This window comes from Equus asinus, chromosome 4 (assembly GCF_041296235.1).
Source record: "Equus asinus isolate D_3611 breed Donkey chromosome 4, EquAss-T2T_v2, whole genome shotgun sequence".
Classification (NCBI taxonomy): Eukaryota; Metazoa; Chordata; class Mammalia; order Perissodactyla; family Equidae; genus Equus; species Equus asinus.
The window spans coordinates 60620308-60646299 of NC_091793.1; the positions used below are offsets into that span (position 1 = coordinate 60620308).

General features: G+C 59.3%; 1 protein-coding gene across 1 annotated transcript in view; it reads left to right on the forward strand.

Moving 5' to 3' along the window:
* The window catches only part of HS6ST1 (heparan sulfate 6-O-sulfotransferase 1), a 45922-nt gene extending 22010 nt beyond the window's left edge, over positions 1-23912 (forward strand). Inside the window, exon 2 of the mRNA XM_014857608.3 lies at positions 20482-23912. Coding sequence (XP_014713094.2) covers positions 20482-21190 — 709 coding nt within the window. The 3' untranslated portion in view covers positions 21191-23912. The remainder of the gene's footprint in view (positions 1-20481) is intronic.
* Positions 23913-25992: the final 2080 nt, after the last annotated feature.

A 25992-nucleotide genomic window follows, 5' to 3' on the forward strand; every position in this document is an offset into this window, starting at 1 on the left:
TCTCTTGCAGCCACCCCGGGGATCGAGGAGCTGGGCAAGGGTTTGCCTGGGTGGGGCTCGGGGGGAGTATGCATTTGGAGGACCCTGAGCCTGTGAGGGAGTTGGACGGAGAAAGGGGAGGGCTAAGAACCATTTATAGCAAGGGGCGTGGGCCCCAGCTGATCAGTTGGAGGTGTGAGCAGCAGCAGGGCCTGGGCCAGAGCTGTTAGCACGTGTTCCTGTGGCGATGTTCTCCTCCAGGTCCGTCCAGGGACCTCCCTCAGGACCCTGCTCGCCGCTTGTTTCCTAAGCACACACAGACCCCTGCAGACAAGAAGGGGCTTGCTGAAGCGAGGCAGCAGGGTGGGTGCCATGAGAGTGAAGACACTGGCCCCGCACCCCACCTCCAGGTGTACCCTCCCCATCCACTTTGCTCCAGGCAAGGCTCCAGCCTCTGGAGACCCCCAGTCATGTAGCCAGGGGCAGGCACTCTGGCTGACGCACCTACTGAGCTCACCTGGGGCCTGGGGCCCTCCCTGCCAGAGCCCCAGCCCCCAGGAGGCTAGGCGCGGGGATGACGCAGGCTGATGAGGCCGCTGCTTCCTGCTGCTCCTCGCGTGGCATGGCTGCCCCAAAGCTCCAGAACCCCTGCCCCCTGAGAGCAACCCAGACCTTTGCTCTTGGACACTCTGGGCACAGGACATGCAAAGTAGTTCCCTCCCTTGGGCGGGGTTATGAGGGTGAAGCTCCAGCCCTGTGCGTGCACGTGGGTGCTCAGCAAAGACGAGATGGACAGACAGACAGACTCCTTCCTGTTGTTTTATCGTGTGAGCCGAGACCCTGTACAATGGAGAGCCACAGCGAGGAGAGTGGGCATCTTTGTCTCATTCCTTGTCTTAGCAGGAATGCGTCTGTCTGACTCCTCCCTGTGAGGACCGAGTTGGTTCCAGGTTATTTTGGATACCTTACCAGGTTACGAAAATTCTCTTCTGTGCTTAGAGTTTTCGTAACAAATAGGTATTTAATTTTAGCAAATGCTTCTTATGGTCTGTTGAGACCTATCATCTGTTGCTGTGATCACTCGCGTATGTGGGTTCTCTCCTGTGAAACCATCCTTGCATACCTGGGCTAACCTGCTTGGTCAGTGTCATGTCTCATGTGGTCTACTTGATTCGATAAGGTTTTTGTTTGGGATTTTTACATCTACATTGGGAATGAAAAGGGCTGTAATTTTCCCTTCTTCCCATGTGTTCATGTGATTTTGGTGTTGGGGTTATGTTGGTCTCATAGAATGAGTTGGGGGGAGAGTGTGCATCTCTTTACTGTTGTCTACCAAGGTTGCACAAAGTTGGGTAATGTTATTTTAAAATTTGGTAGAAATCGCCTGGCAATTTGTTTGTAGGAATTTTCCCCGTACTTTTTATTTTGAAAAATGTGAAACCTACAAAGTAGTTGAAATAGTAGTGCACCCTTACCCCTTTCCCCTAGAGGCAGTGTCAGCCTGTGCTGTTTTGGCGCCCATGCCTGTGCACCTGTGGGTGTGTGCATATGCCTTTTTTTCTTTCTTTCAAGCTTTTTGGCAGAACTCTTTGAAAGTAGGCTGCAAGCATTCCTCAATGCTTGAATACTTGTAGGGAGATTTTTAACTACTTCTTTGATTTTTTTTTTTTTTTTTAAGCTTATAGGACTTCTTATGAATTCTATATTTGACTCTTGGCTTTCCTCTCCAGTGTGTTCCCTGCGGCCCCTCCTCATGGCTGGTGGGAGCAGGGGGTCACTCTGGCTGTTTTTTCTCTAGTGGCTCTCCTCTCCTTCCCTCGTGGCTGGGTGGGGGTCCCTGGGCTGGGCCCCCCTCATGTGGGGTGCTGTGCTGTGGTCTCTAGGACGTGGTGTCTGTATCATGCAATGAAGGAACAGAAAGATTCGAGAGACTTTCCTTGGGTTGTTCTCAGGGCTACACTGCTGCTAAGTGGCAGAGTCCCTGGCAAGTTGGGAGACCTGTTTCCTGGTGCCAGCAGCAGCATGCTCGGTTCCCACGGGCACCCTACCCCAGCTCCTCTCAGAGACCCTGCGTCTGGGGTTGATCAGTGGCAGGCACACCAGGTGTGGATGCCCCTGATAACTGGGAGATTTGGGCCAAGGAAGGGTCTTGTGAGCCTCAGTTTGTCCATCTGCGGAGGGCATCTCAGAGTGGTGCCTGCCCCAGAAGTTGTAGGAATAAAGCGAGTGAATGCCTTTTGGGACCCCCCCTCACACCAAGCCCCAGCCCTCGTCTCCCCCCGTGATGGACTGGCCCCTGAAGTGGCCTGGGGCGCCCGGTTCTGGAAAGCCGCCCAGGACTGAGGCTCACTGCTGAGGGACTGCTCTCCCAGCTCCTCAGCCAGGGCACCTTCCTTCCGCTGGAGAGCAGAGCTGGGCCAGCAGGGACCACAGGACAGGAGAAAGTGGGGCATTGCAGCTAATTTAGGCATCAAATGGCTTCTGTCTCGAGCATGCTGTTTAGGCTCTGAATTTCTGTACTCAAAGAGCCTGCGAGGCCATCATTCACTGGCACCCTGTGCTTGTGTGGGTGGGTGTGTGTGCATAGGAAGCGAGTGTCAGCTCCCTCCCCTGTTAAAAGCAGAAGAAAAAGTTTCCCAGGGCTCCAGGCCCAGGGATGAGCCTCCTTGGCCTGTGGCCCGAGTTGCGTTTCTGTCCCGTCTTTGTGCCCAGTGTGTGTGTTTTCCAGAATGGCATCAAGTTGTAACAGGAGCTTTGCTGTGGCGCTTCTGTTCATCACACGCACATGAGCGTGCTCCTGTGTCTGCAGAGCCTCCAGAAGGGCTGTGCGCCGGGTGGCCGTGGAGTCACCAGGTGTGGGTATCAAGTTGTGCACCCCTGAGCTCACACAGGCCCTGCGCTGTCTGTAACCTGGCATGGCCAGTGTCTCCCTAGCTGCTCATGCCGCAGGGCCTTCTGCGTTCCGTCTTGGCTGCGTGTGGGATGTGTCTTGGCACAGAGAGACCTGGAGGCTGGCCTTGCCTGGCCAACAGCGGGAGCAGGTTGAGTGGGCGTATCTGCAGCACACTCTGGCAGGGGCCACCGCTGCCTCCAGCCTCTCCCTCCTTGGGCCCAGGCGGCCATGGTGGGTCTGCAGCTGCAGGCCGTGAGGACATGGGATGGGGGAAGTGCCTTCAAGTGCCTTAACAAAGGGCTGGAGGTAGAAGAGTGAGCCCAAGAGCTCTCGGCCAGGATTCAAGCTGGCAGCAGGAGAAGACCAAGGCTCCAGAGGCAGATCTCAGTGATTCAGCCAGCACACGGCTGCCCAGGGAAGGAGCGGGCACCCCAAGGTGTGAGTGTGTGTGTTCAGGTGGACGTGAAGTCCTGTCTGCAGGTGTCAAAAGGCAGAAAGGGCCAGGCAGGTGGGTGTGAGATAGGACTGGGCAGCCATTGTGCACAGGTGGGGTCACGTAGGCCCTTGAGTCCTGGCTGGGTCCAGCTCCTGGTCAGCGCCCACTTAGCTGGAGCACTGCCCACGTGAGGCAGACCGGAGCCTGGCGGAGGGAGGCTCACGAGGAGGGGCTCTCACTCCCCCTGCTCTCGCAAGGCCTGGGCAGAACGCCTCTTCTGAGTCTCAGTCAGAGTCCAGCGTGGGGCCGACCCTAGCCATGGGGGTTTGGGGACAGCAGGCAAGCTCCCAAAGCCATCTGCCAGTCCTTTCTCATCGGAGCCAGGGTCTCTGGAAGGCCTATCCTTGGGTTGATGGGGCAACCCCAAGCCTGACCTCGGCTGGGAGGACGTTGCCAGTATGTCCTCCTGTGGCCCCAGCCCTGGCCAGGGCTTACAGAAGCCCCAGCAGTCACAGCTTCTCTGGTCACCTGCCAGGAGGGGGGTCGGGGCCTGGCATCCAACTTCGGTGCCTCAGCGTCAGAGCCATCAGAGAACAGCTCCCCGGCCCGAGGCCTGCTGTGGGTCTTGTGTGCCCTAGCTGTGAGCAGCAGCACCTGTGCCTGCATGGCGGGGAGGTGTCTCCAAGGAGGGGGCCTCACCTACACCCTCAAGGGCGGAGCACCCCGAGCCCTGAGTCCTGGACGTGTTCACCGAGATGCTCTGGGAGAGGAATCACCCCGGTCAAGAAGGGAGTGAGCAGCACACAGGCTGAAGCCCAGAGGGCAGACCTGTGCTGGGGGCCTGACAGGAGTCCAGACAGCTCCGCCCCTCATGCATGGCAGCCCTGGCTCGGGACCTTCCCATCCATGCCTGCGCAGGGGTGTAGCCTGCATAGCACCCCACAGCGCGTGTTGGCCTGATGGTTAAGTCACCCCTGCCCATGGGTATCCTGGGGGCCATGCGTAGGTCCAGTGGGATCATGAAGGTCAGGGGGCTTGGGAGAAAAAGCTCGGGCTTCCCCCAGGCATGGGGCTCCACTTCCTCGTCATTTGCCTGAGGGGGAAGCTGTGGGCTTCAGGCCCCTGCAATGCCCTCACAGGGGCCACCTGCTTTGGGGACCCCCATGCCATCCCCCAGCCAACCAGGAGCACGGCGCCTGCCCAGGTGGTGCCTCAGATTCTCCGTGTGGCGGAGTCAGGCGGGTGAGTTACAAGAAATATGTATTTGGTCATTCAGGTGACTAAAATATCTTTCTCGTCTATATTTAGTCTTTGTCCACAGTTCCTGGCTCACAGCTCCCAAAACCATTGGAATTTCCTAGGTGTTGAATGGGATAAAAAGTGTCTTTTGTTATGTTAGTGAGGGCGACTTTGGACCCCTCCCAAGGGTGGGGGCTGGTTCAGAAGAACCAGCTCTGTTATCAGAGGGGTGGAACTTTTAGGCCCCATCCCTAACTTCCAAGGAGGGGCGGGCTCGGGGTTGAATCAGTGGCTAGTGACCAGTGGCTTAGTTAATTGCGACTGCGTAAGGAAGCCTCCATAAAACCCCAAAAGGACAGCTCATTGGTCCTTCTTTTTGGAGAGCTTCCACGTTGGGGAACCAGAAGCTTCCACATGCACCATGTCAGGCCCCAAGCTCCACGAGGACAGAAGCCCCTTTGTTCGAGACCTCACCCTACGTCTCTCTTCACCTGGCCGTTGCTCCATATCCCTTGTAATAAATCGGTCATCCAGTGAGTAAACGGGTTTTCTTGAGTTCTCGGATCTGTTCTGGCAAATCGATTGAACCTGAGGAGGGGTGTTTGGAGCCTCCAGTTTGTGGCCTGTCGGTCAGAAGCACAGGTGGCAGCCTGGCCCCGCGGCTGGCGTGTGGAGTGGAGGCCGTCCCACGGGGCTGAGCCCTCAGCCTGTAGAGTCTGATGCTGGCTCCGGGTGGAGAGTGTCAGAGCTGAGTTCAGTTCCCGGACCCCTGCTGACATTGCAGAACCACACGTCGGGGTGAGGCAGCCTCCACACACACAGACATGTGTGCACTCGTGCTGGAAGCGGGTCCAGGGGCCTTTTGCAGGCAGCCTGCTGGTGTCCTGAAACTTGGCTGACCTTGTTAGTAAATCGAGGGAAGACTCATCCACCAGTCAGTCACTGTCGATGTTCTCGGGGAGGGGCCTGTTGAGGTCGTTCCTAAACCTAAACTCCTAAGACTTGTTTTCCTTCAGTTTTTCAACAACTTGGAATTTTGAAACGAGGATGGAAATTTCATTTTTTTCCACTGTCTAATAACAATGTCCTTTCCATGTTGAAACGATGAGCTCCTTTCCTCCTCGCACGGACCTGTGCACGCAGATGAGCACCCTGTCCCCTCCGGGACCCACCTCCCTGCCTGGCCTGGCACCCCTCCTCTTGGTCCCTGGGGGTTTGTCAGGAATTCTGCCCCCCACCCCTCTGACCTCTGCCAGGCCGACTCCTCCCTATCCTTCAGGGGTCCTCAGATGTCCCCCTCAGACCCTGCCTGATCCTAGATCGGAATTGGGCTCCTGGCACTTGCTCATCTGGGTATTTCATGGCCACATTTCCAGTCCTTCCGGATGCTGCTGGAGGACAGCACTGTACTCGGTCTGCACACAGCAGGTGCTTCTGTGAAGGAGGAAAGCAGAGTCAGACTGGAAGGGGCTGGGGAGCCAGGAGAGGGTGCCAAGCCCCAGGGCAGAGAAGTGAGGTCCCGGCCCCACTGGTTGTGCCTTCCCCGGAGCTGCATCTGCCTGCGCCATGGGTACCTCAGGTCTGGATCCTCAAGCTGAACGGGTCTTTCATGTACAACTGTCACCAAAGGCTGCAGGAACCTGGGAGGTACAGGGAGTGGTACCAGGCTCAGAGGGGCTAGTGACTCTCCCCAGGCCATGTGGTGGGGATGGTGGGGGTTGGGGGGTCTGGCAGATTCGGCTGCTGGACCCGCCCCCTCCCTGTCACGTAGACGCCTCAGATCAGATGGGCAGGATGCGCAGAGCTCCGCACCCTCCCCCCTTGTTCCCATTACATTCCCACCCACTTACCGGGACAGATGTTTTAGGTCAGATAGCGCCTGTGTCTCCATGATGGCCCAGGAAGGGAGGGGCCTCAGCGCACAGTGCTACCGCTCTGTGGGGAAGGCCCAGGCCTGTGTCAGCACCAGGCAGCGATGGGCAGCCAGGGCCACCCACTTGGGTAGGGAGACTGCATATGAACCTTGAGGCAGGATTTAGCCTGGCCGGAGGGGTGCCTGGGGACGGGCCTTGTGCTGTCGGGAGCCTGCTGAGAGGCCCTCTCCCCAGGTCCTGCGGCCCCTGGTCAGACAGCCCCCTCACCCCGGCCTGCTGCCCTTACTGGGCCTGCTGGCACCTCCATGCAGGAGTCTGCTTACCATCCTTTTGTTCTGACAGACCCCTCCCAACAGCAAGGGCCTGGCACCTGGCTACAGTGCCACCCTAGAGGGGCAGGGGGGGCCCTGCATGCTGGGGCCACATCACCACCACCCTCCAAATCCTGCCCATCTCTTGAGACCTCGAGTCTCAGGCCCTGGAAACAGGGTGGTCACGGGGGCCTGTGTGGAGCTGTGGGCTCCTGTGGCCCGAACACCCTGAGCATACTTGGGCCTCCGGCTGGGCCCTCATCCTCTAGGTGGGAGCTCCAGTGGGGCCTGGGAGCAGGACTATGTGGCAGGGGTGGGGCGGGATGGGGCAGGGCCACGGAGGCACGGGGTGGGGGGTTGCTCATGGCAGCCCTGCCTTTGCTGGGACACTCAGCCCTGGGAGTCAAGCCTGCCCCCCTTGCATGCTGCCGAGGGGTCTCCGCCCATCTGGCATCCCAGCAGGGGACAAGAGTGCCGCTAGGCCTCCACCCCAGCTTCGCACCTGCAGCAGTGTCATCAGCCATCTTCCCGGGAGGTGGGAGCTGAGCGGAGCTGTGCAGGGTCTTGCGCGACCAGAGGAGAGCCTGTCTGGGAGGCCGCCCTGTGTCCCACCCCAAGGTACCGCCTGGGTCGGGCCAAAGTCCGGGGCTCTGCCTCTGTCCCCTCCCCTTGACGGATACCCCAGGGAGGCCATGTCATGCTTCAGTCCACTGCTGGTGCATCCTCGCTGTGCGTCTGGGTCCGCTTTCTTTATGCGCACCACCCTGATTCTTAACTGACTCACTGTACTTCAAGGGTTTCAGTGAATTGTAAGCTGCATTCACAGCTTCTTTAAAAATACCACTGCTTCTGGCTGTGGTTTGGCAAGTGCTCAGCAGGTGGCGGGGGCCAGCCTAGCCAGGCAACATGTTTATGTGCCTTCCGGGGGCTGTGGCTCAGCATCTTCATCAGGCAGGTTCAGTCTGGGTTCAAGCGGCTGGGCTCCAACCCCCACACCGCCACCAGCCAGCTCTGTGACCAGGTTTGCTAGTTAACCTCTCTGGGCCTCAGTTTCCTCATCTGTGAAATGGGAATATTTCCTTCCTCCAGGGTGTCTGTGAGTGTCCAGGATGACCAGGGGAAAGCACTGAGGGTTCACGGAGTTAGTTAGTTCAGTTATTGTTGAGCCCCTGATACTCAGGCCCCACCCCAGCCCGGGCTGGCCCTCTAGTCATGCCCAAGTCGTTAGTGTGTTGGCCTTGAATAGATGGATTAGGTTCAGAGACCAAAATAGGGCAGCAGTTTATTTGTCTCCCTTTGAAAAGGAACCCAGCCTAGGCAGGCCAGGCTGGTGGTGCAGCCACAGAAGGCATCAGGAATCCAGCTCTTTCTCTTGTCCTACTGTCCCCAGAAAGCAGGGCCTCTGCCTCACGGTCCAAGATGACTGCGGACGCGGCAGTTACATCCACATTTCAGCCAGCAAGAGGAGAACAGGCAGAAGAAGGTGTCTCTAAGGACATCCTGATGGCCAGACTTAGTCACACGGCTACACCTGGCTGTAAAACGTTTCCTGGGCTTCTTCCTCCTCAGGGACTTCCACGCTGTTTCCTAAGCGTGTGGAGTCACCTGGGGGCCCACATGAGAGCTGCTTCCTGTGTCTGGACTCTCTGCCCACTGGGTGAGCCAAGGAGGCCCTCCCTGCGTTGCTGCAGGGGGGCAGGGCAGGGAGCAGAGCTGAGACCAGCCAGGCACCAGCCAGCCAGCCCTGCCGTGGCCCACGTGTACACTCCCCTTGCTGGAGGAGCATGGCAGGGCGTGTGGGTCAGGGCCTTGAAGCTCCAGCCCTGCCCAAGGGCTTGGTGCACCAGGAGATAGGCCTCAACAGACCCAGCTCCAGGCACAACCCACCCTTCAGAGGCTGGGTGGCAGCCATTCGCCTCTCTGGGTGTCAGCCACCCTCTCTCTATCCAGGACGATCATGCAGACCTCACAGGTCACCGTGTGATCAGTGAGGGGCCACAGGCTTGGTCAGACTCCACCCCCCCAGAGCTTCCGTGCTGGTGTCGGGCCAGGTTTGTGTCAGCTTCAGGCTCTACCTGCCCTGGGAGTCCGGAGGCACAGGGGGCTCTGAGAGGAGGGGCAGGAGCTGCCACACCCGTGGGCACACAGCACCTGACCAGTGACACGGGGCTGCTCTCCCAACCCAGGTGTTTGGAAGCAGAGTCAGTGAGCTTGCAGCTGCCCTGCGGACACATGGCCCAGGAGGGGGACAGCCTTACGCCAGCACTTTCTTCACTGTAGTTGGAGAGGGGCTCTGAGCCTGCTGCTGCCAGCTCAGCACGTGATCATCTGGCCTCCTCCTGCAGGTGCTGGGGAGGGCTGCTCCCACAGCACGGGGTCTGGTGCAGGAGGGGAGTGGCGCCGAGCCAGTGGACAGGTTCCCACTGCCAGTGCCCAGCTCAGCGGAGGCCCCGCCTCTCCCTTCTCTTGGCTTCCTCGCTCTTCTGCCTGCACCACTCACTCAGCCAGGCTCTCTTCGTGATGCACAGGAGGGTCCTGGTTCCTGGAGGGGAGGTGACACAGCGACAGCCAGCCGGACCCTGGCCCTGGGAGCTGTGCCTGCAGGCCCCTTCCTGTCACAGGAAGGAGGAGGCGGCGGCCAGTCCCAGACACAGGCATTCAGCTGCTTCCCCCTCACGGTGGGAATCGGAGCTAAAATCAGACTTCGGTTCTTTTCTAAGGCACTAAATCCGCCATCTGGATTCTGTGCTGGGTGGTTTTACCACGTGAACCTCGTTCCCCAGAGCTGACCTGACCCACATGCAGTGCTTTCCAAGGCCACAGGGCCAGCGGGCACAGCAGGACCAGGCTGCTGGGCGCTGCCAGGCCAGGGGCTTTGGGGACCCCCGGCGCCTGGCCTGGGTAGGCAGCAGACGGCGCTGATGAGGGCTCCTGGCTTGGCCACCCCTGAGGGCGTCGTCTCCTTGCTGCGAGGTGGACCCAGGCCTTGGGGAGGGGCTGGCTCCCTCACCTGTGATGCTCCAGGGCCCACCTCGGATGGGACAGCAGTCAGAGCCAGGCTTGGGAGCCCTCGTGCAGAGGCTGGCACGGTCTGCTCCCGCCCTCCTGAGCATCTGGGCCAGCTTCTCCGTGTCCTCCCTCTGATCTCCTGGACACCTCTCAGAGGGCATTCTAAGAAACTGATCTGGATCCTGGCTTCAGGGTGTGGCCTTTGTCCTCATGACCCTGAGAGACCAGAGTACGCAGCTGGGGTGCATGGGGCTCGGGTACCCCTCACAGGGCTTCCCTTGCCACCCGGGGACCCCCAGAGCCCGTCCTAGGGGAAACAGTGGCAGTGCATTCTCACTGCCCTGAAGCCAGTTCTCAATGGTTCTTGTGACCCAGGGTATTAATTTTCTTCCAGTGACTGCATATCTGAAGTAATGCAACAGTGTTTACTTAAAAAAAACAAAACAGACTTTGTAATTCTGATTCTGAGTAACAGTGTCCTCACTAGCAATTAGAGAGCTACAGCTCTGTTCGCACTGGTAGAAAAATCCGCCTTGGTTTCTGCATCTGAGTGTAAGACTTGTGAGCTACACCATTGTTCACGAAACCCCTGCCCTGGGAGCCTGCAGTTCAGGAAAGAGGTGAGGGGGCGGCCCGGCCAGGGACAGGAGGTGAGGGTTCAGGGCGCCCCTTGAAGATGCTAGCCAGGTGGGATTTTTGTCTTGGAGGACAAATAAACACAGAGCTTGCAAAGCCACCCCTTTCTGATGGCTTCTTTCTACCCCAACACCCCATTCCAGGCAACAGGAATGTTTTATAACCTCTATTACCTTATTTCAGTTATTTAAATAACGTGTGCTCATTGCAGGCAATACAGAAAAACATAAAGAAGAAATCTTAAAACCACTCATTTGGGCATATGGGATTCACTGAACTTCCAACTTATCTGTAAGTTTGAAACATTTTATAGTAAAATGTTGGGGAAGATCCATAATTTCACCCCCTGAGACAGCCGTTTAGTAGTAGATTCTGCCCTGGGTGGTGGTGCCAGCGCAGTCATCACCTGGTGGTCGGCACGGGCACTTCCCCACTTTCCCACGTGCTGGGTCTTGTAAGCATCCCTGCCCTTGGCTGCAGGACAGTCTGCCATGTGTCTGCGGTCCACCACCTCTGTTGTTTGCCCGTCTACCTGGGGGAGCTGACACTACACCAACACCTGTGGGGGCTTTGCCACATCGCAGCCCTTCCCTTCGGGGCAGACTCCTTCCTGGAAGTGGCATTACCCTGCCAGCCCTCACCAAGCCACAGAATTGTGCTCCCACCGGCTCTGGGCTTCCCGTGGGCCTGAGCCACGTCTAGAGTCTTATTTCTGATCGGAGTCCTGGGCTCCAGAAGGAGGATCAGGTGTGGCTGGATTCAGCATGGGATTTGGGTCAAACCCACACTCTCAGGGCAGAGAAGGGAAAATGAAACCTCCTCCGTGGCCAGGGGAGGGGTGACGGGCAGGTGCTCATGGTGCAAATGCCGGCTTCACAGAGTAAATGCCTGCTCTGGCCCTGGATCAGTCCCCTTGCCTCTGCGAGCCCAGTTTCCATATCACTGTTAAAGTTAGAGTGACAGAGGCCACCTCCCGGTCAGGACTGTGGGCTATGACTTGCTTGTGAGCACGGCCACCTCCCCGTCCCGCCCTGGAGCAGAGCCGGCCTCCGCCCTGCCCGGCCTCCTCTCCGCCATCGGCCCCTGTACCTGCAGGCTTTTCCTCTCGGCTGTGTGTTGTCAGGGGAGCGGGCTCCCGGGCCTGTGCCAGAGCTGGCCGATCTCGGACAGCAGTTTGGACCCAGGAACGACAGTCCTTGCTGCCAGGATCTTGTGTGACCACCAGCGTGCTGAACCGGTGCGCAGAAGTGTCAGCGTTCGACAGAGCACGAGTAACCGCAGGAACGTGCACCATCAGGTGTGGCTGTGGCCATGCGGACTGGAGTCACTTCACAGCATGACATTTCTTTGAAGTCCCATGTTTTATCTTTGAAATTCATATGAATTTTGCACTCCGCCATTACCCAGCCGACCCTGTTTTCCTGTAGAATGACAAGGCCTTTCTGGATCTGGCCTGCCTCGCCACGAGCCCCCCTCCCAGTCACATCCCCAGCATCTCGCAGAAGCCGCCCGCCCGCCCCACCTGGAAGTGGCGCCCCTCCCAGGGCCTTCCACCTGCCCGTTGTCCTTGTGGGTCCCAGCCCATCTGGCCCAGAGCTCTTGGAAACTGCATAACTGAGCTCTGTCCCACCTCTGAGCCTGGGGCTCGTCCTCTGAGGGGAGCCATGCCTGCCCTGGGCTGTGCCCGCATGCTGGGAGCCTGCGGGCACTGCCCCCTCATGTCCTTTGCCAGCATTAATGGAGTACCTTGGGGTCTTCGAGTGCCTGGGCAGGGACCACTGGCTTCCCCCTCCCTCCCTCACCCCGTTTCCCTCCACCTGAACACAGTCAGTCCTGCTGTAGATCCCCCTGTTCCCGGTGACAGCCCCCCGGCCCACTGTGTTCCGTGGCTGGCTGCAGAGATGGAGGCAGAGGGACTGAGAACAAGACGCCCACTCCCTGTGCTCCTTGGCCCAGTACCAGATGGGCTGCACAGGCCCCGCGTGACTAGCCAAAGTTAGCCACCCCCTGGCTATGTGGGCACTGGGCACACTCCTGTGGCCCCCCCGGCATGCCGCGGGGAAGTGGAGGAGCTGTCGTGGCAGTCTCTCCTTGCCTCTGCGGCCCTGGACCACATGGGCTGTCTCGGCTCTTAGCAGGACACTGTGCTGGCTGGAGTACGTGGGCCTGCCTTCCGAGAGCTCCCAGTCTGCTGGGGCAGGACAAAGACCCTGAGGATGGCGTGTGGTGGCTGCACAGATGGATGTGCACACAGCTGCAGGGGGGATGCCTCTGGGGGGACCTCCCACCACTTCCTGCAACCACCAGGCATGCAGGGCGCTGACTGGATAGATGGTGGCGAGCAGCCAGTGGTGCTGGCAGCTTCAGTGGAGGAGATGTGGACAGGGCTTTCTCGTCCTCCCTCTGGTCCCATGTGAGCCCCGCTCCCCATCCACCGGCAGGACAGTCTGGGCTGGGACATGCTCTCGGCAGTTTGTGGGGCCTGTCCCAGTGCAGAGCAGGCAGTAGTGCGCCACAGAGACCTGCCTGGAGGCTGGGGTTTCGTGGGTACCCACAGGCCAGGATGTGGTTTAGGGCTGTGCTCTCAGAAGGTGCCAAAAGCTTGCTACCCTGAAAGAGCATAATTTGCCAGCCAAATCACTAAACAGTGTCTCTGATCCCTGTGTTGGGATTGGCAGCCGAGAGGGAAGCCCTGGGGTTGGGGCACCCCCTCGGCCCTCTTGGATGGGAAGCCAGCCACCATCCGGATGCTCCAGCTTGGGAGGAGCTGTGGTTCCTTCCCAGGGTGGCCACAGAGCAGCTGGCTCATTAACGTGCTGTTAGTTCACAAGCCACAGGCCAGCCCCGGCTGACCCAGAAACTGGCCATCCCCACTGCCCCCAAACATGGTGCCCACGCGGGGCGCTCCTCCACCCCTCTGTGGACCCTCTCCCTACTCACTGGGGAGGCATTAGCATGTAGGAAGCCAGAGGGAGAGTGGCAGTCTCCAAGAAAGAGCTGGAGACTCCTGGAGGTGGCAGCACCAGAGGTGGGAGGTGGCATCGCAGGCAGAGGGAGCATTGGAGCAAGGGAGAGGGAGCAGGAGCGAGGGAGAGGGAGCGGGGAGCGGGGGAGAGGGAGCGGGAGCGGGAGCAAAGGAGAGGGAGCAGGAGCAAAGGGAGAGGGAGAGGTAGAGGGAGCGGGAGCGGGGGAGAGGGAGCGGGAGCGAGGGAGAGGGAGCAGTGCGCTTGGGGACCCGAGGCTCCTGATTCAGCACGAATGCCAGTTGCCTTGCAAGGCCAGCTGGGGCCCCTCAGGCTGCCCTCGAGAATCTTGGCTTTGTTAATAAAACTTCTTTAAAAACTGTTTCCCTTTTGGGGCTGGCCCCGTGGCCGAGTGGTTAAGTTCGCGCGCTCCGCTGCAGGCGGCCCAGTGTTTCGTTGGTTCGAATCCTGGGCGCGGACATGGCACTGCTCATCAGACCACGCTGAGGCAGCGTCCCACATGCCACAACTAGAAGGACCCACATCGAAGAATATACAACTATGTACCGGGGGGCTTTGGGGAGAAAAAGGAAAAAAAAAATAAAATCTTTAAAAAAAAAAAAAACTGTTTCCCTTTTACAGGCTGCTTGAGACTTACAAAATGTACATGAGAAATAAAGCATAAAAATAAATACCTGTGGGGGGCGGGCCCGGTGGCATATTGGTTAGGTTCGTGCACTCTGCTTTGGTGGCCCAAGGTTCACAGGTTCAGATCCTGGGCGCAGACCTAGCACTGCTCGTCAGGCCATGCTGTGGTGGCGTCCCACGCGAAATAGAGGAACATTGGCACAGATGTGAGCTCAGTGACAATCTTCCTCACCAAAAAACATACCTACCTACCTACCCCCACGCCACCCCTCACTGCCTGCCTTAAGAACGAGGACATGGTCAGTGCCTGGGAGCCACCAGGAGCTGGTGCCGTCCCCAGCCTCCCCTGCCCCAGAACATACAGGGCTAACCTCTGGCTCGGATGTTCGTGTGTGTCACCTCATCACCTTTTTATTCTTAAATAACTTAAATATATATGTATATATCACTAAATAGCATTTTTCTTAGTTTTGTTTATTTTTGGAAACCTGATAAGCAGTATCATTTTACTCTATTACCTTTTCTTACTTTGCTTTTTTTCTGCAACGTCTTGTTTTGCCCAGCATCAGCTTACCCGAGTCATCATGAGTAGCTGTGGCCTGTTCGTTTTTGTTGCTGAACAGTGTCGCCTTGGAAGAACATAGCACCGTTTGCGTACACGTGCCACTGTGGTGGACGTTGGGGGCTGTCACCAGCAGTGCAGCTGCCGATAGCCTTGTCCATCTCCTGTGCGCACGGACAAGATTTCCCTGGGATGTGTGCCCAGGAGAGGAGTCGGGGGTCTCAGGGAGAGCGCATGCACCCTCAGCTTTCCAGCAGAGACTCCATACCATCTCTCCCCCGTTCACGTCCCGTAAGCAGTTGCCGAAAGTTGGCCTTGTCCCACTTCTGTTTGGCCGCTCTGGTAGATGCCCCATTGTGGCTTCTGTGCCATTTCCTCAGTGATTAACCAGTGATTAAGCCAGTTTCCTCATTGTTTTCTTCTACTTTTGTTTTTTTTAGTCAAAATAATTTATACAGGTGCTTAAAGACGAATAGTTCCAAGAAGCTCATGATAAAAACCAACAGATCTGCTTTTCCTTTCCAGCCTCCCCGAAAAACCACTTGTGGCTGTTTTCAATATTCTTCGTGTATTTACGTGCATATTTCTAGATAACTTATAGCGCTATTTCTTGATTTGTCGTTTCGAACATGGTCTTTTGACTTTCTGTTTCAGCAGATGGAGACTGAGTGATCTTATGCCCTCACGCATCCTTCATACCCCACCCGCCCTCCAAGGAGAGTTAAAGGTCACTTCTTATTAACCCCCTCATCACTGTGTACATTCCGATGTCCCTGAAACTATCACTCACTTCTGAGCCGAGCCGTTTACTTCCTTTTCTTTTTTATGTAACTGTTTTTCTTGGAGTTAATGATCATTCTGTTTTTTCACTTGCTTTGTTTTCTGTGTTCATAGACTTAATTTTTTCCAAGTAATTCCAGAGATCTACCATGTGCCTGCTGTTTGGTTTTTCTCCACACGTGCTCTATTGTGTCAGGGGATCTGTTCATGCCCCTTTTTTCCTGGAACCCCTGTGCCTCTGCCCCCGGGAGGCACAGCCGACATCCTGGACTTCTCTCCTGGGTTAGCTCCTGGCTCCTGCACGTTTTTTTTCTTGTTTACTAAATGACGTGCGTACTCCAGTATCTTCCTAAAGCAAGATTCATGGAAAATAAATTTCCTAAGGCTTTGCATGTCTGAAAATGTCTCTGCTCTCCTCTCACACTTGGTCGGTAGTTCAGCTGAGCATGACATCTACTTGGTCGTTTTTCCCCAGCATTGTGAAGCCGTTGCTCTTTGAGTTCTAGCATCTGGTGTTACAGAGAGTTGAGTCCTGCTCTGAAAACCGACCCTCTTTGTGTATTCTGGTTTTTTCTGTCCAGATGCTTCATGCCGTATTCATTTGCTGGGCTCTTGGCGAGCCATTTCACTCCAAGTGATTATGTACTCCAATTCTTGTTTCTTTCATCGTCTTCTCCCTGTTTCCTCTCTCCCCTCTTTCTGGAAACCTCATTGGTTAGCACTTGGACTACATGGAGGGACAGATCCTGCTGGAGAGTAATAGGCAGAAAGCCCCCGCTTTGTGGGGGACGCCACACGTCGCAGAGACCCTCCAGGCTCCTAGGGTGGGGCTGGGCAGGGATGAGATCAGCCTGGGGCAGCTGTCTGGGCACCTGAGGCCTGGGGCTGGGGACCGCTGTGAGTGTACAGACTGTTGTGTGGCCCCTGCCCAGTGGCTCAGATCTCTGAGTCATAAGAACACGTGTCCTGCAGGGAGCTGCCTGGGTGGAGGTTCCAGCATCTGAGGGGTCTTCTGCCCCCTGCCACATGCTGCCCTCTGCTCACTTCTGATCAATGCCCTTGCTCCCCCTTTCGGCAGACACTAAACCAGAGCATAAACAGCCTTGTCTCTGGTGATGTGTATAATGGGCCCAAGAAGGCAGAGCAAGGAGATGGCAGTCGGGGCTTCTGGGCAAAGGATGGCCAGAGCGCAGGCCTGTGGCCAGAGGTGCCTGCTGTGTTGTGTTGACGGAGTGAATAGGGGCTAGGGCGGACGAGATAAGTGGAGGTGAGGCTCGGGTGCACAAGCTCCCCAGGAAGCCGGCAGACATGGCTGTGTGTGCCTGCAGGGGCTCCCGTGCCCTCCAGGCAGGTGCAGGCTGGGAGCTGGGCAGTGGCCTGGGGCTGCTGGCCCCACCAGCAGGTTCCAGAGTCTGCCCAGGCCCTTTGTCTTCACCACAGGCCGTGTCTAGGGGACAGCATCGGGGACCCAGGGCATGGTGATGTCCTGTGGCCCGCCCTAACACCCCTCCCAGTCACCCCAGCCACAGCGAGCCCCTGCTCCTGTCCAGCCAGGCCAGCATCCAGAGATGCAGCAAGGAGAAGGCCAGTCAGCACCCAGGCGCTCAGTCGGCTCCTCTGGCTCCACCAGAGAGCGCCAGCAGGAAACTCCAAGGACCAGAAGGCTCGTGTGCTCTCCTGGAGCCTGCCAGATACAGACCTCAGTGCAGACCACACCCTTAGTGACCCCTCCTTGGGACCCCAGGCCTTCACACGCCGGGAACTCTAACAGTTAGAGTCAGTCCAGTGATCTGAGCAGGCACAGGGCAATCCTCACTATGGGGCTTCAGGTCAGCCAGCATGGACTCTGGCCTGCCTCATACCTTGCTGTGTGATGCTGGGCAAATCACATAGCCTCTCCGGGCTATAAGCAGAGGAAGCTGGAAGACAGGTGGCCCTGTCCCTTGGGCCTCCCAGGTCCTGGCCGTAGGTCACTGGGTGACCTTTACGTCTCTGAGTTGACATCTATGCAACGGGAATGACTCATGGCCAAGGGCTTCTGCGAGTCCACACCTTGCCTCCCCAGGGTCCACAGGCACAGAAGTCGGGGGTTAGTGACCCTGTCCCCCTCTCTGCAATGCCCAGGGTTCTGTGAGGGTCTGGGGGCAGCCGCTGCTCCCCGGACGCAGTGTGTTCTCGCCCTCAGAGCTCACGTTTGGGGCTGGGTGGAGCTCCGCAAGGCCTAGGCTGGGCTGGCAGACAAACTTCTCTGTCAATTGACACATCCCACTCTGGTTTTCCATGCCCAGGAGAAGCTGCCACACCAGCCCATTTCCATGTGGAGGTCGGGCCCCGGACTGGGGAGGTCCAGGGAGGTCCCTGTGGGGTCTGGGGGCAGGACGCGGGCCCCAGCTGAGCGCGGCGCACACAGCCGCCTGCGTGGGTGGCGTTTGCTCGTGCGCGTGTTCCTAGGCGTGTCCTTGTGTCTGTTGCGCTGTGTCTGCCTGTCTGTCTGGGCCCCTTCAGAAGCAGTGTCGTGGTCGGGTTCACAGAGGTCTTACTCTTGGTCTCTAGAAGGTGGGCCCCTGGGTGAACTGACCTCCCTCATCCCGGCCACACTAAGGGCTTTCTCACCACCAAACAGGGCTCTGCAGAGAGGAGCCTGGCCACCCGCCCACCCCAGCACAGAAGCCCCCGGGGGCCTCCAGGTGGCCGCCTCACCTCTCGGGCCTTGTCTCCTCCCCTGGGGGCTGAAGTGCTGTGTGAGGTGACCGCCCTGAGGCGCCTTCTGTCTTAGACCTTCTGACCCTCTCAGCCTTGTGCCCAGGGAGGCACCAGGGCTCTGCTCAGCACTCACACAGGGGCCAGCTCCTGCACACCCTCTCCCAACCCCAGGCTGAGATGAGAGGTCCCTGTGACAGAGGCCCCAGAGGCAGCATGAGCCTTCCCTGTGAGGTGGCACTGGCTAAGGTCTAGAGGACGAGCCAAAGTCAGCGATGAAGTAGAGGGAAGAGGACACACCCTGTGCAAAGGTCCTGGGGTATCTCTTGCAGGAGCCAGCAAGAGGGCCAAGAGGAGGTCACAGGGGGCTGGGAGGGCACAACAGGACTTTGTTCTTCTATCAAAGGCAGCAACAACCACTGAAGCCTGTACCCTAGGAGCTGCGGGTTCGGATTTGTGCTGGAGGGCCCCCCGCACCTAAGGGACTGGAACACAAGCTGCCTGCAGAGGCCAGGAGCAAGTGGTCCCTGCTTGGGCTTGGGGACACGTAGGGAGGATGCTTCCCGAGCAGACGGGGACCCGTCAGCCTCACGCCTGGCCTGGCCCAGGCAGCATCTGGGCAGGGGAGCCATGACCTGAGGCAGAGAGAACAGACAGCAGGACTCGGGCTGTTGGGGTGGTTGCAGGGCGTGGGGCAGGGGGCCGGGAGTCGGATGCCCGTCCTGCTCTCTACTGCTTGCTGAGAAGGAGGCTCACTGCCCACCCTTCAGGGCCTGCAGCTCCTGGGGGGCCCTCTCCCCACCGTCTGCAGAGCCCCTCAGCGGTGGCGCTTGGGTCCGCCGTGCCCTGTCCCCAGAGGCATGGTGCCAGCCCGTGGGGGCCACGGGGAGCGCCGGGTGTCTCTTCCTCAGGCTGTGCACAGCAGGACCAGCCTTGCCATCCACCCCAGGGGGCCGGCTGCCCCACCTGCTGTGCCCAGGCCCTGCTGGGGGCCCCAGTGCCCGGAGCAAGTACTTCAGAGCGACTGCCCCTGCGGTTTTCTGGATGTGCCCCTGCAGGCTGGGGTTACCTCCTACGTACCCGCCATCTTTGCTCTCACCGGTTAACATGGCTGCCCCCCAGGGCCCCTTACCCCTTGGGAGGTGTGGTCAGAGCCAGGCTCTGCCAGCAGACCCCTCAAGCTCCTTTGTGCCCCGCAGGTCTCCTAGAGGCCAGGCTGAGGGGTGGGGGGTGAGTTGGGTGTGCTTGTCGGGACCTAACGAGGGGGCCGTGGGGTGCACTTTCATGTTGCCGTCTTGGGGGGTGCTGTGGGGCAGGGCCCTCCTGGGTCTTCTCCCCCAAAGAGTGGTATGTGGGGCCCAGTGGGCCCCTGCTGCCCAATCTAAAGGACATTCTAGGCTGCCCACCCCAGGCCCTGGTTCTCTGTGGCAGGGCCCACCCCACCATTCACTGGGAGCTGGCTGTGCCAGCCCCGAAGGAGGGGCCCCCAAGAATAACTGAAAACCCCCTGGGGTCCACCCACCCTCAACAGGCCTGTCACAGCCACGTGGCCCGAGGTGTCCTGGTGCCATCAGGCCAGTCATCATAGTGTGCCCTGCAGGGACCTGAATCATCCTGGGCGCCTGTCACCCCGAGGGGTCCCCACTCACCAGCGCACTGCGGGCCTCCTCAAGTGCCCCCTCCCCAGTGCACACGCTCCCTCACACGCAGTGCAGGCCTCCTCGAGTCCCCTCTCCCCGGTGTAGACGCTCCCTCACGTGCAGTGCGAGCCTCCTCGAGTCCCTTCTCCCCGGTGTAGACGCTCCCTCACGTGCAGTGTTGGGGAGGTGCTGTCTTGAGTGATGCCTGACTACATGTGGTTGGGACAGTTCCAGGAGACAACATAAATTATGCCTCGTGGCCCACCGAGGGGTCCTGAGCTCGCTGGTCTATGCGCACCCCTCCCACAGTGGACCTCCCTGGGAGGGTGGGGTGGAGTTTGCCCTGTGCGAGCTCTGCCTGACACCCAGGACTGTGAGTGGCCCCTGGGCGGAACTGAGCCTGCCCCTGTGAACAGCTCTTTAAACCACTGGTTCCCAGTGGCATGGGCTCTGGGGCCACCCCGCTCCACCCCTGAGCCGGGGTAAAGTCGGGTTGTCCCTCCTGAGGCACAAGCAGTCAGGAGGGCCTGCCTGGCGCTCAAGGGAAGCCCCAGAGGAGGCCGTGGGTCAGAGTTCCGGAGGGTGCCCAAGATGGCCAGTGCCAGCCACTGTGGTGGTCACACTTGGCAGCTGTGGTGGCGGCTGGGTTTCTCATTCAGAAGTGGCCATTTTGAGAACTAAACACAATGGTTGGTATCAGAGGTGAAGTTGCTTGTCTGGGGTCCGTGGGGTCCAGCCCCTTCCCTCCTCCACCCCACAGCAGGCCCAGCCCCCTCGCGCCCTTGCCTCACCCCTCCCTGTCTCGTTGCAGGAAGTTCTACTATATCACCCTGCTGCGTGACCCCGTGTCCCGCTACCTGAGCGAGTGGCGGCACGTGCAGCGAGGGGCCACGTGGAAGACGTCGCTGCACATGTGTGACGGGCGCACGCCCACGCCCGAGGAGCTGCCACCCTGCTACGAGGGCACAGACTGGTCGGGCTGCACGCTGCAGGAGTTCATGGACTGCCCCTACAACCTGGCCAACAACCGCCAGGTGCGCATGCTGGCCGACCTGAGCCTCGTGGGCTGCTACAACCTGTCCTTCATCCCCGAGAACAAGCGCGCCCAGCTGCTGCTGGAGAGCGCCAAGAAGAACCTGCGCGGCATGGCCTTCTTCGGCCTGACGGAGTTCCAGCGCAAGACGCAGTACCTGTTCGAGCGGACGTTCAACCTCAAGTTCATCCGGCCCTTCATGCAGTACAACAGCACGCGGGCGGGCGGCGTGGAGGTGGACGAGGGCACCATCCGGCGCATCGAGGAGCTCAACGACCTGGACATGCAGCTCTACGACTACGCCAAGGACCTCTTCCAGCAGCGCTACCAGTACAAGCGGCAGCTGGAGCGCAGGGAGCAGCGCCTCAGGAGCCGCGAGGAGCGCTTGCTGCACCGCGCCAAGGAGGCGCTGCCCCGCGAGGACACCGAGGAGGCCGGTCGCGTGCCCACCGAGGACTACATGAGCCACATCATTGAGAAGTGGTAGTGGCGGCCGGCCGAGGGGCGGGAGTTGGGGGGGAATCAGCCGGACAGACCGACGCCCCTGGGCCCACCCAGACTTACGGGGAGAGGCGCAAATTGGCGCCCCAGAAGGTAGCTGTGTCCTGAGGGCAGACGAGGGTCTGGGGCAGCGGTGGGCCGGTGTGGGTTCCCACTGTCTCCCAGGCCCGGATCTGGGAAGTCAACCTGTGCAGCCCACTGGTCAGGGGAAGTGTGCCTGAGGGCCGCCCCAGTGAGGTCCGCGCAGGCGCCTGCCCACTCCCCCGGCCCTGCTCACTCTGCACAGTCAAGGATTGGAGACAGGAAGGGGACAGTGGAGTGGAGTGGGTACTGGGCTGTTGGGCCGGGAGCACATCCCATGCCCTCTGTGCACACACCCACTCCCCCCACAGGCCAGTAGGGAATGAGACCAGCTCCCAGCATCTGCCCCAGGCCCAGGCCATCCCAGCAGCCCCTGGCCTCTGGTGGCCCCATTGCCCCAGGGCCTACGTGAAGCCCCTCCCTGGGAATACGGGCAGCCCTTTGAGGTCTCGTCAGGAATGGAGCCCCCAGTGTACCCATCTTCACAGTCAGGGACCCCCATTTCTGAAGCCAAGAAGATCTAGTCCAGCCCCTTGGGAAGCCCACCCCCATCTCCAGCCCAAGGTCAAAACTCACTTTCTGGCTTCATGCTTTGGGTCAGGAGATTAAAGCACACCTCCTGGGACCCCTCACCCCATTTCCCACAGTCCGCAGACTGAGGAGGACTGTGGGGAGGTGGGCCCCAAACGGCGCTGCCCCCTTTCATGAGCAGAGTACATCCCAGGCGCGGGAAGGCTGTGGCCACCTGTGTCTGAGCAGCCCCCAGCTGGCCTCCAGGGGTGACCACCCAGCCAGGCCAGCTCAGACAGGAAGGGGAATGGGAACCGAGAGCATCCCCTGCCCCGTTCTCCTTTCTGACCCTCTGGGATGAGTGAGTGGACTGCCCCCAGCCCCAGCCCATCAGTTGGACGTTATTCCAGGCTCCCACCCACTGTGCCACAGCCCCCGTACGAAGTACAGTCCAGCCCCTGTCAGCTGGACCCCAGCAGATGGCAGCTGCTACCCGTAAGCCATACCTGGAGCCAGGGCAGTTCTGGGTGGCCAGGAGGGGGCCCTGGGATTCCAGATTCTCAGCTAGGGTGCAAGCTCCCTGGTCCCCCTGCCCCGGCTCTCCCTGCGTCCTCCCTGCCCCCCCACCGGTCAGGCCCTGCTCCCGGCAGCCCCACAGGTTAGAGAAGCCATGTCCCACAGCCGTTGTAGATGCTCGTCGTGCACCGTCCCTCCTGTGCTCAAGCGGGCCGGGCCAGTGTCCCCTCGACCTGCCCCCCTGCGTGAGGCCCACACTTGGGTTCTGGGGCGCTGAGTGCGAGCCCCACACTTGAGGTGGATGGGCGCCCCGGCTCCAACAGAGGAAGCACACATGCCCGGAGGCTGCAGGCTGGACTCAAGGAGGGCGGGGAGCACCATGGGCCCCCTGGCGAGGCGCCGGCGGGGACAGCAGTCTCCTGGGAGATCCCGCCAGGGGTTCCATGCCCCACGTGCCGCTCAGCCACCCCAGCAGTCCCACCACAGAGTGAAGGCCTGGGAGCAGGGAGCCTTAAATAGCGCAGGGAAAGCTAAAGTGTTGAAGGAGGGGGCTGCCCAGCAGGAAGCAGCTTTAGTCTCTGCTCCTCTGACATAAAGGCCCCGCCTTTGACCTTCCTGCTGGCCACTTCTGTAGTCCAAGGGCAGAGTGGTCGGCAGGCCCGAGCGGGCACCCTGCCAGCCCAGCCCAGGACCACCCCTCGAGTGGGCACGTCACGCTGAGGAGGTGAGGTGACTGAGTGGCTCTTTAAGGGGAGTGAAGGTCGGTGGGGGTGTCTGGGCCCTGAGGCTCATCGTTTGGGGTGCGTGTGCTCCAGGGAGGAGGCCAGGACACGTGTGCAAGAGCCCCATGGCCTTACACAAGCATGCGAGGTGCCAGGAGCTCGCTGTGGCCTCCTGTCAGGAGCTGGCTGACTCCAGGGCGTGAGTGAAAGCCCAGCGCTGTTCTGCCTGAGCCCCTGGGCAGCCGGCCAGCAGCCTGGCTCAGGACCGCCCTCATGTGGGCCTGAGTGTCGGATCTGTTCTGTACATATTGGAATGTGTTAACTTATGGCCCGTTGTCCCACTTCACGTGGAAACACGGGTCTCTCCTCAGTTTCTTTGCTGCATCTGGAAAGCTCTCTGCCTCAGGCCAGCACCCAGGCGGAGATGCCCAGAGACAGGCCCTGGCTGGCAGAGCCCCCAGCCCCCGAGTCTCCAGGCCAGCTCTTCCCACTGACGGTTCCTGGGCCTGCGGCATCTCCTCGGCCCTGCGCGGGCCCCCAGGCTCCTCCCGGGGTTGAGAGGACAGACGCCAGCGCAGCGCGTGACCGCTTGTTCCCCACACAGGCCTGCGCCCTCTGCTGGAGGAGGGGCCGGGGACGGCCGACTGCCCGAGCAACGAGTCTGTGAACTTTTTGGGAACTGGAAGTGTTTATCTTGAACCCAGGAGCGTTTAAAGCTTTATTTATTTATAGCTTCTTATTAAAAAAAAAAGTGTTGAGAAGAAATCTTTTGGTTATTCATACAAAAAAATGATGATGGGAAAGCAAGTCATAATCATCTAATTGTTTTTGTCTAGGTCAAGAATGAATGTTAGCAGATGAAATAAACCCTGAAAAGGAGCATCGTGTGCTGTGGTCTGTGGTGGTTAAGGCAGCGTCCACCTGGCGCAGCCTGGCCGGGACCTTCCGGTCTGGCCTCCACAGTGAGCGTCTGTGAGCACGGGATGGGCACAGGCGGCCTGTGAGGCGGGGCTGACCTTCTTCTCCGCTGAGGAATGCCTGCTGGAAGTAGGAGAGGTGACTGTCTGCACACAGAATCATTTGGTAGTCGTGAGCGACGTGCTTGGACAGATGAGCCCAGCGTCAGGCCCGCAGAGGGAAGTGCGCCACATGCTGCCTTCCCGGCACCCTCTCCCTCGGCTTCAGGTGACAGGTGGGCAGCGCAGCCCACGGACGCTCATGAGTCTCGGGCTAGGTTAACCTGGATTAACCTCCTGTCGCATGTCAGCCTGTGCTCCCGCTGTCTCTGTACACACGCACACGCGTGCGCTGACATACATGCACGCATACACACCCACTGACACGCGGACATGTGCACGTTGTTCAGAAACAGCTGAAAATGAGCTGCAGTCCTGGAAGACTTCTAAGTACTGTAGCCTGTACCTCTAAGAATGACATTCTGCTGCAAAACCCAACCCCGTTATGTCCCCAAATTTAACATAAATGCAATAATATTAGGGGATACACAGGCCACATCCACATTTTCCCGTTGTCTTCAGAATGTCTGTGCTCCGCCCGCGGCCCGCTGTGGCCTCTCTATCCCCATGTCTCCTTTAGCAAGCAGAGCCACCCCGCCTTCTCCGTCTGTCTGAGTATTGACATTTTAGCATAGGCCGGTTGTCTCTTAGAAGGTCTGCATGTGTCTGATTGTTTCCTCTGATCAGATGCGGTTAAACGTTTGGGGTGCAAATGCCCCCACGTGAGGTGATTCTGGTCACTAGCACTGATGGACTTCAGTTCTCTGTCCCAGGGGACGAGAGAGCCCTTGCTCAATTTCTGCCTCCTCCTGTGACCACAGGGCTGATAAAAGCAGTCAGCTCCTTGCTTTTTCTTCTCGGAAATGGATCTGTCGTGCTCAGAGGTGGGGCTGGCTGCCTCCAGGGGCCCTAGTGTGCCGAACCCTGCACTTCTTTCTGCAGGGGTCCTGGGGAGACTCAGCAGGCTGAGCTAGTCCCAGTGACTGTCCCACGCAAGACTAACAAAGCCACATTGGAGCCAAGACCTCAAGGGCTGAGGGGTCTCCTTTTCCTCCCCCTTCCCAGAATGTGTACCTGGATGGTCCTGCCTCATGCTGTCCCAGCCATGTGGGAGACAGGATAGGATGGAGGTGCAAGGTGGCTGAGCCTCCGCTCCACACAACCCCCCTACCCCAGCTGCCTGCAAAGAGGAGAACAGGAGCCACCGAGGGAGCAAGCGAATGAAGGGCAGACCAGAGCCCAGGAGACTGGGCACAGGCAGGACTCACAGCAGCCCCAGGGGCAAAGGTGGCCGCTGCCGTCACTGGAGCTTCCCCTCCTGCGTGGGAGAGTCAGTGGGAGGCAGACACGGCTGCCCCTTAAAGCCCCAGCCCTCAGATCCAAGGAGGGAGAGCGTTATCGACCCTCTTGAGTGTGGGGGAGCGTTGCTCTTCAGTAATGAGGCAGATTCGAGAGGGAGGAGCCCCGGTGTGGAAAGACCTGTGCAGGCCACGCCCCGGCCCCCCTGGACATTGCCTCCAGCCGCCAGCCTGGCTCTTCCCCAGGAAGGTGGGACGGAAGTGTCCTCCTCTCCATGACGGCTCCAGTCAGCTCTGCAGGGCCCATGTGACCGGATGGAAGGCAGTCGATCCTGAAAACACCTCCCCCTGAGGGGCTTCCCATCTGCCCACTGCTTTTCCGAGTTGAAGGCCACTTTCCAGTCTTCCTGAGCCCTAGTCCCTACCTGGCCCCTCAGCCCCCTCTCTGCACTCGCTGTAGTGCCCGCTGTGTGGGCCCAGCCGGCAGCCCCGTCCGCCCCATGGTCCCTGCCTTCCAGCGCTGCTGGGCAAGCCTGCATCTGACCTGGTTCCTCTGGGCTCTGGCTTCAGACAGGCACCTCCCTGCTTGCCTTGTCCCCTCTTCACACCCACTGCTGCTGCGGCAGCTTCCTGGGGTAGGCCTGC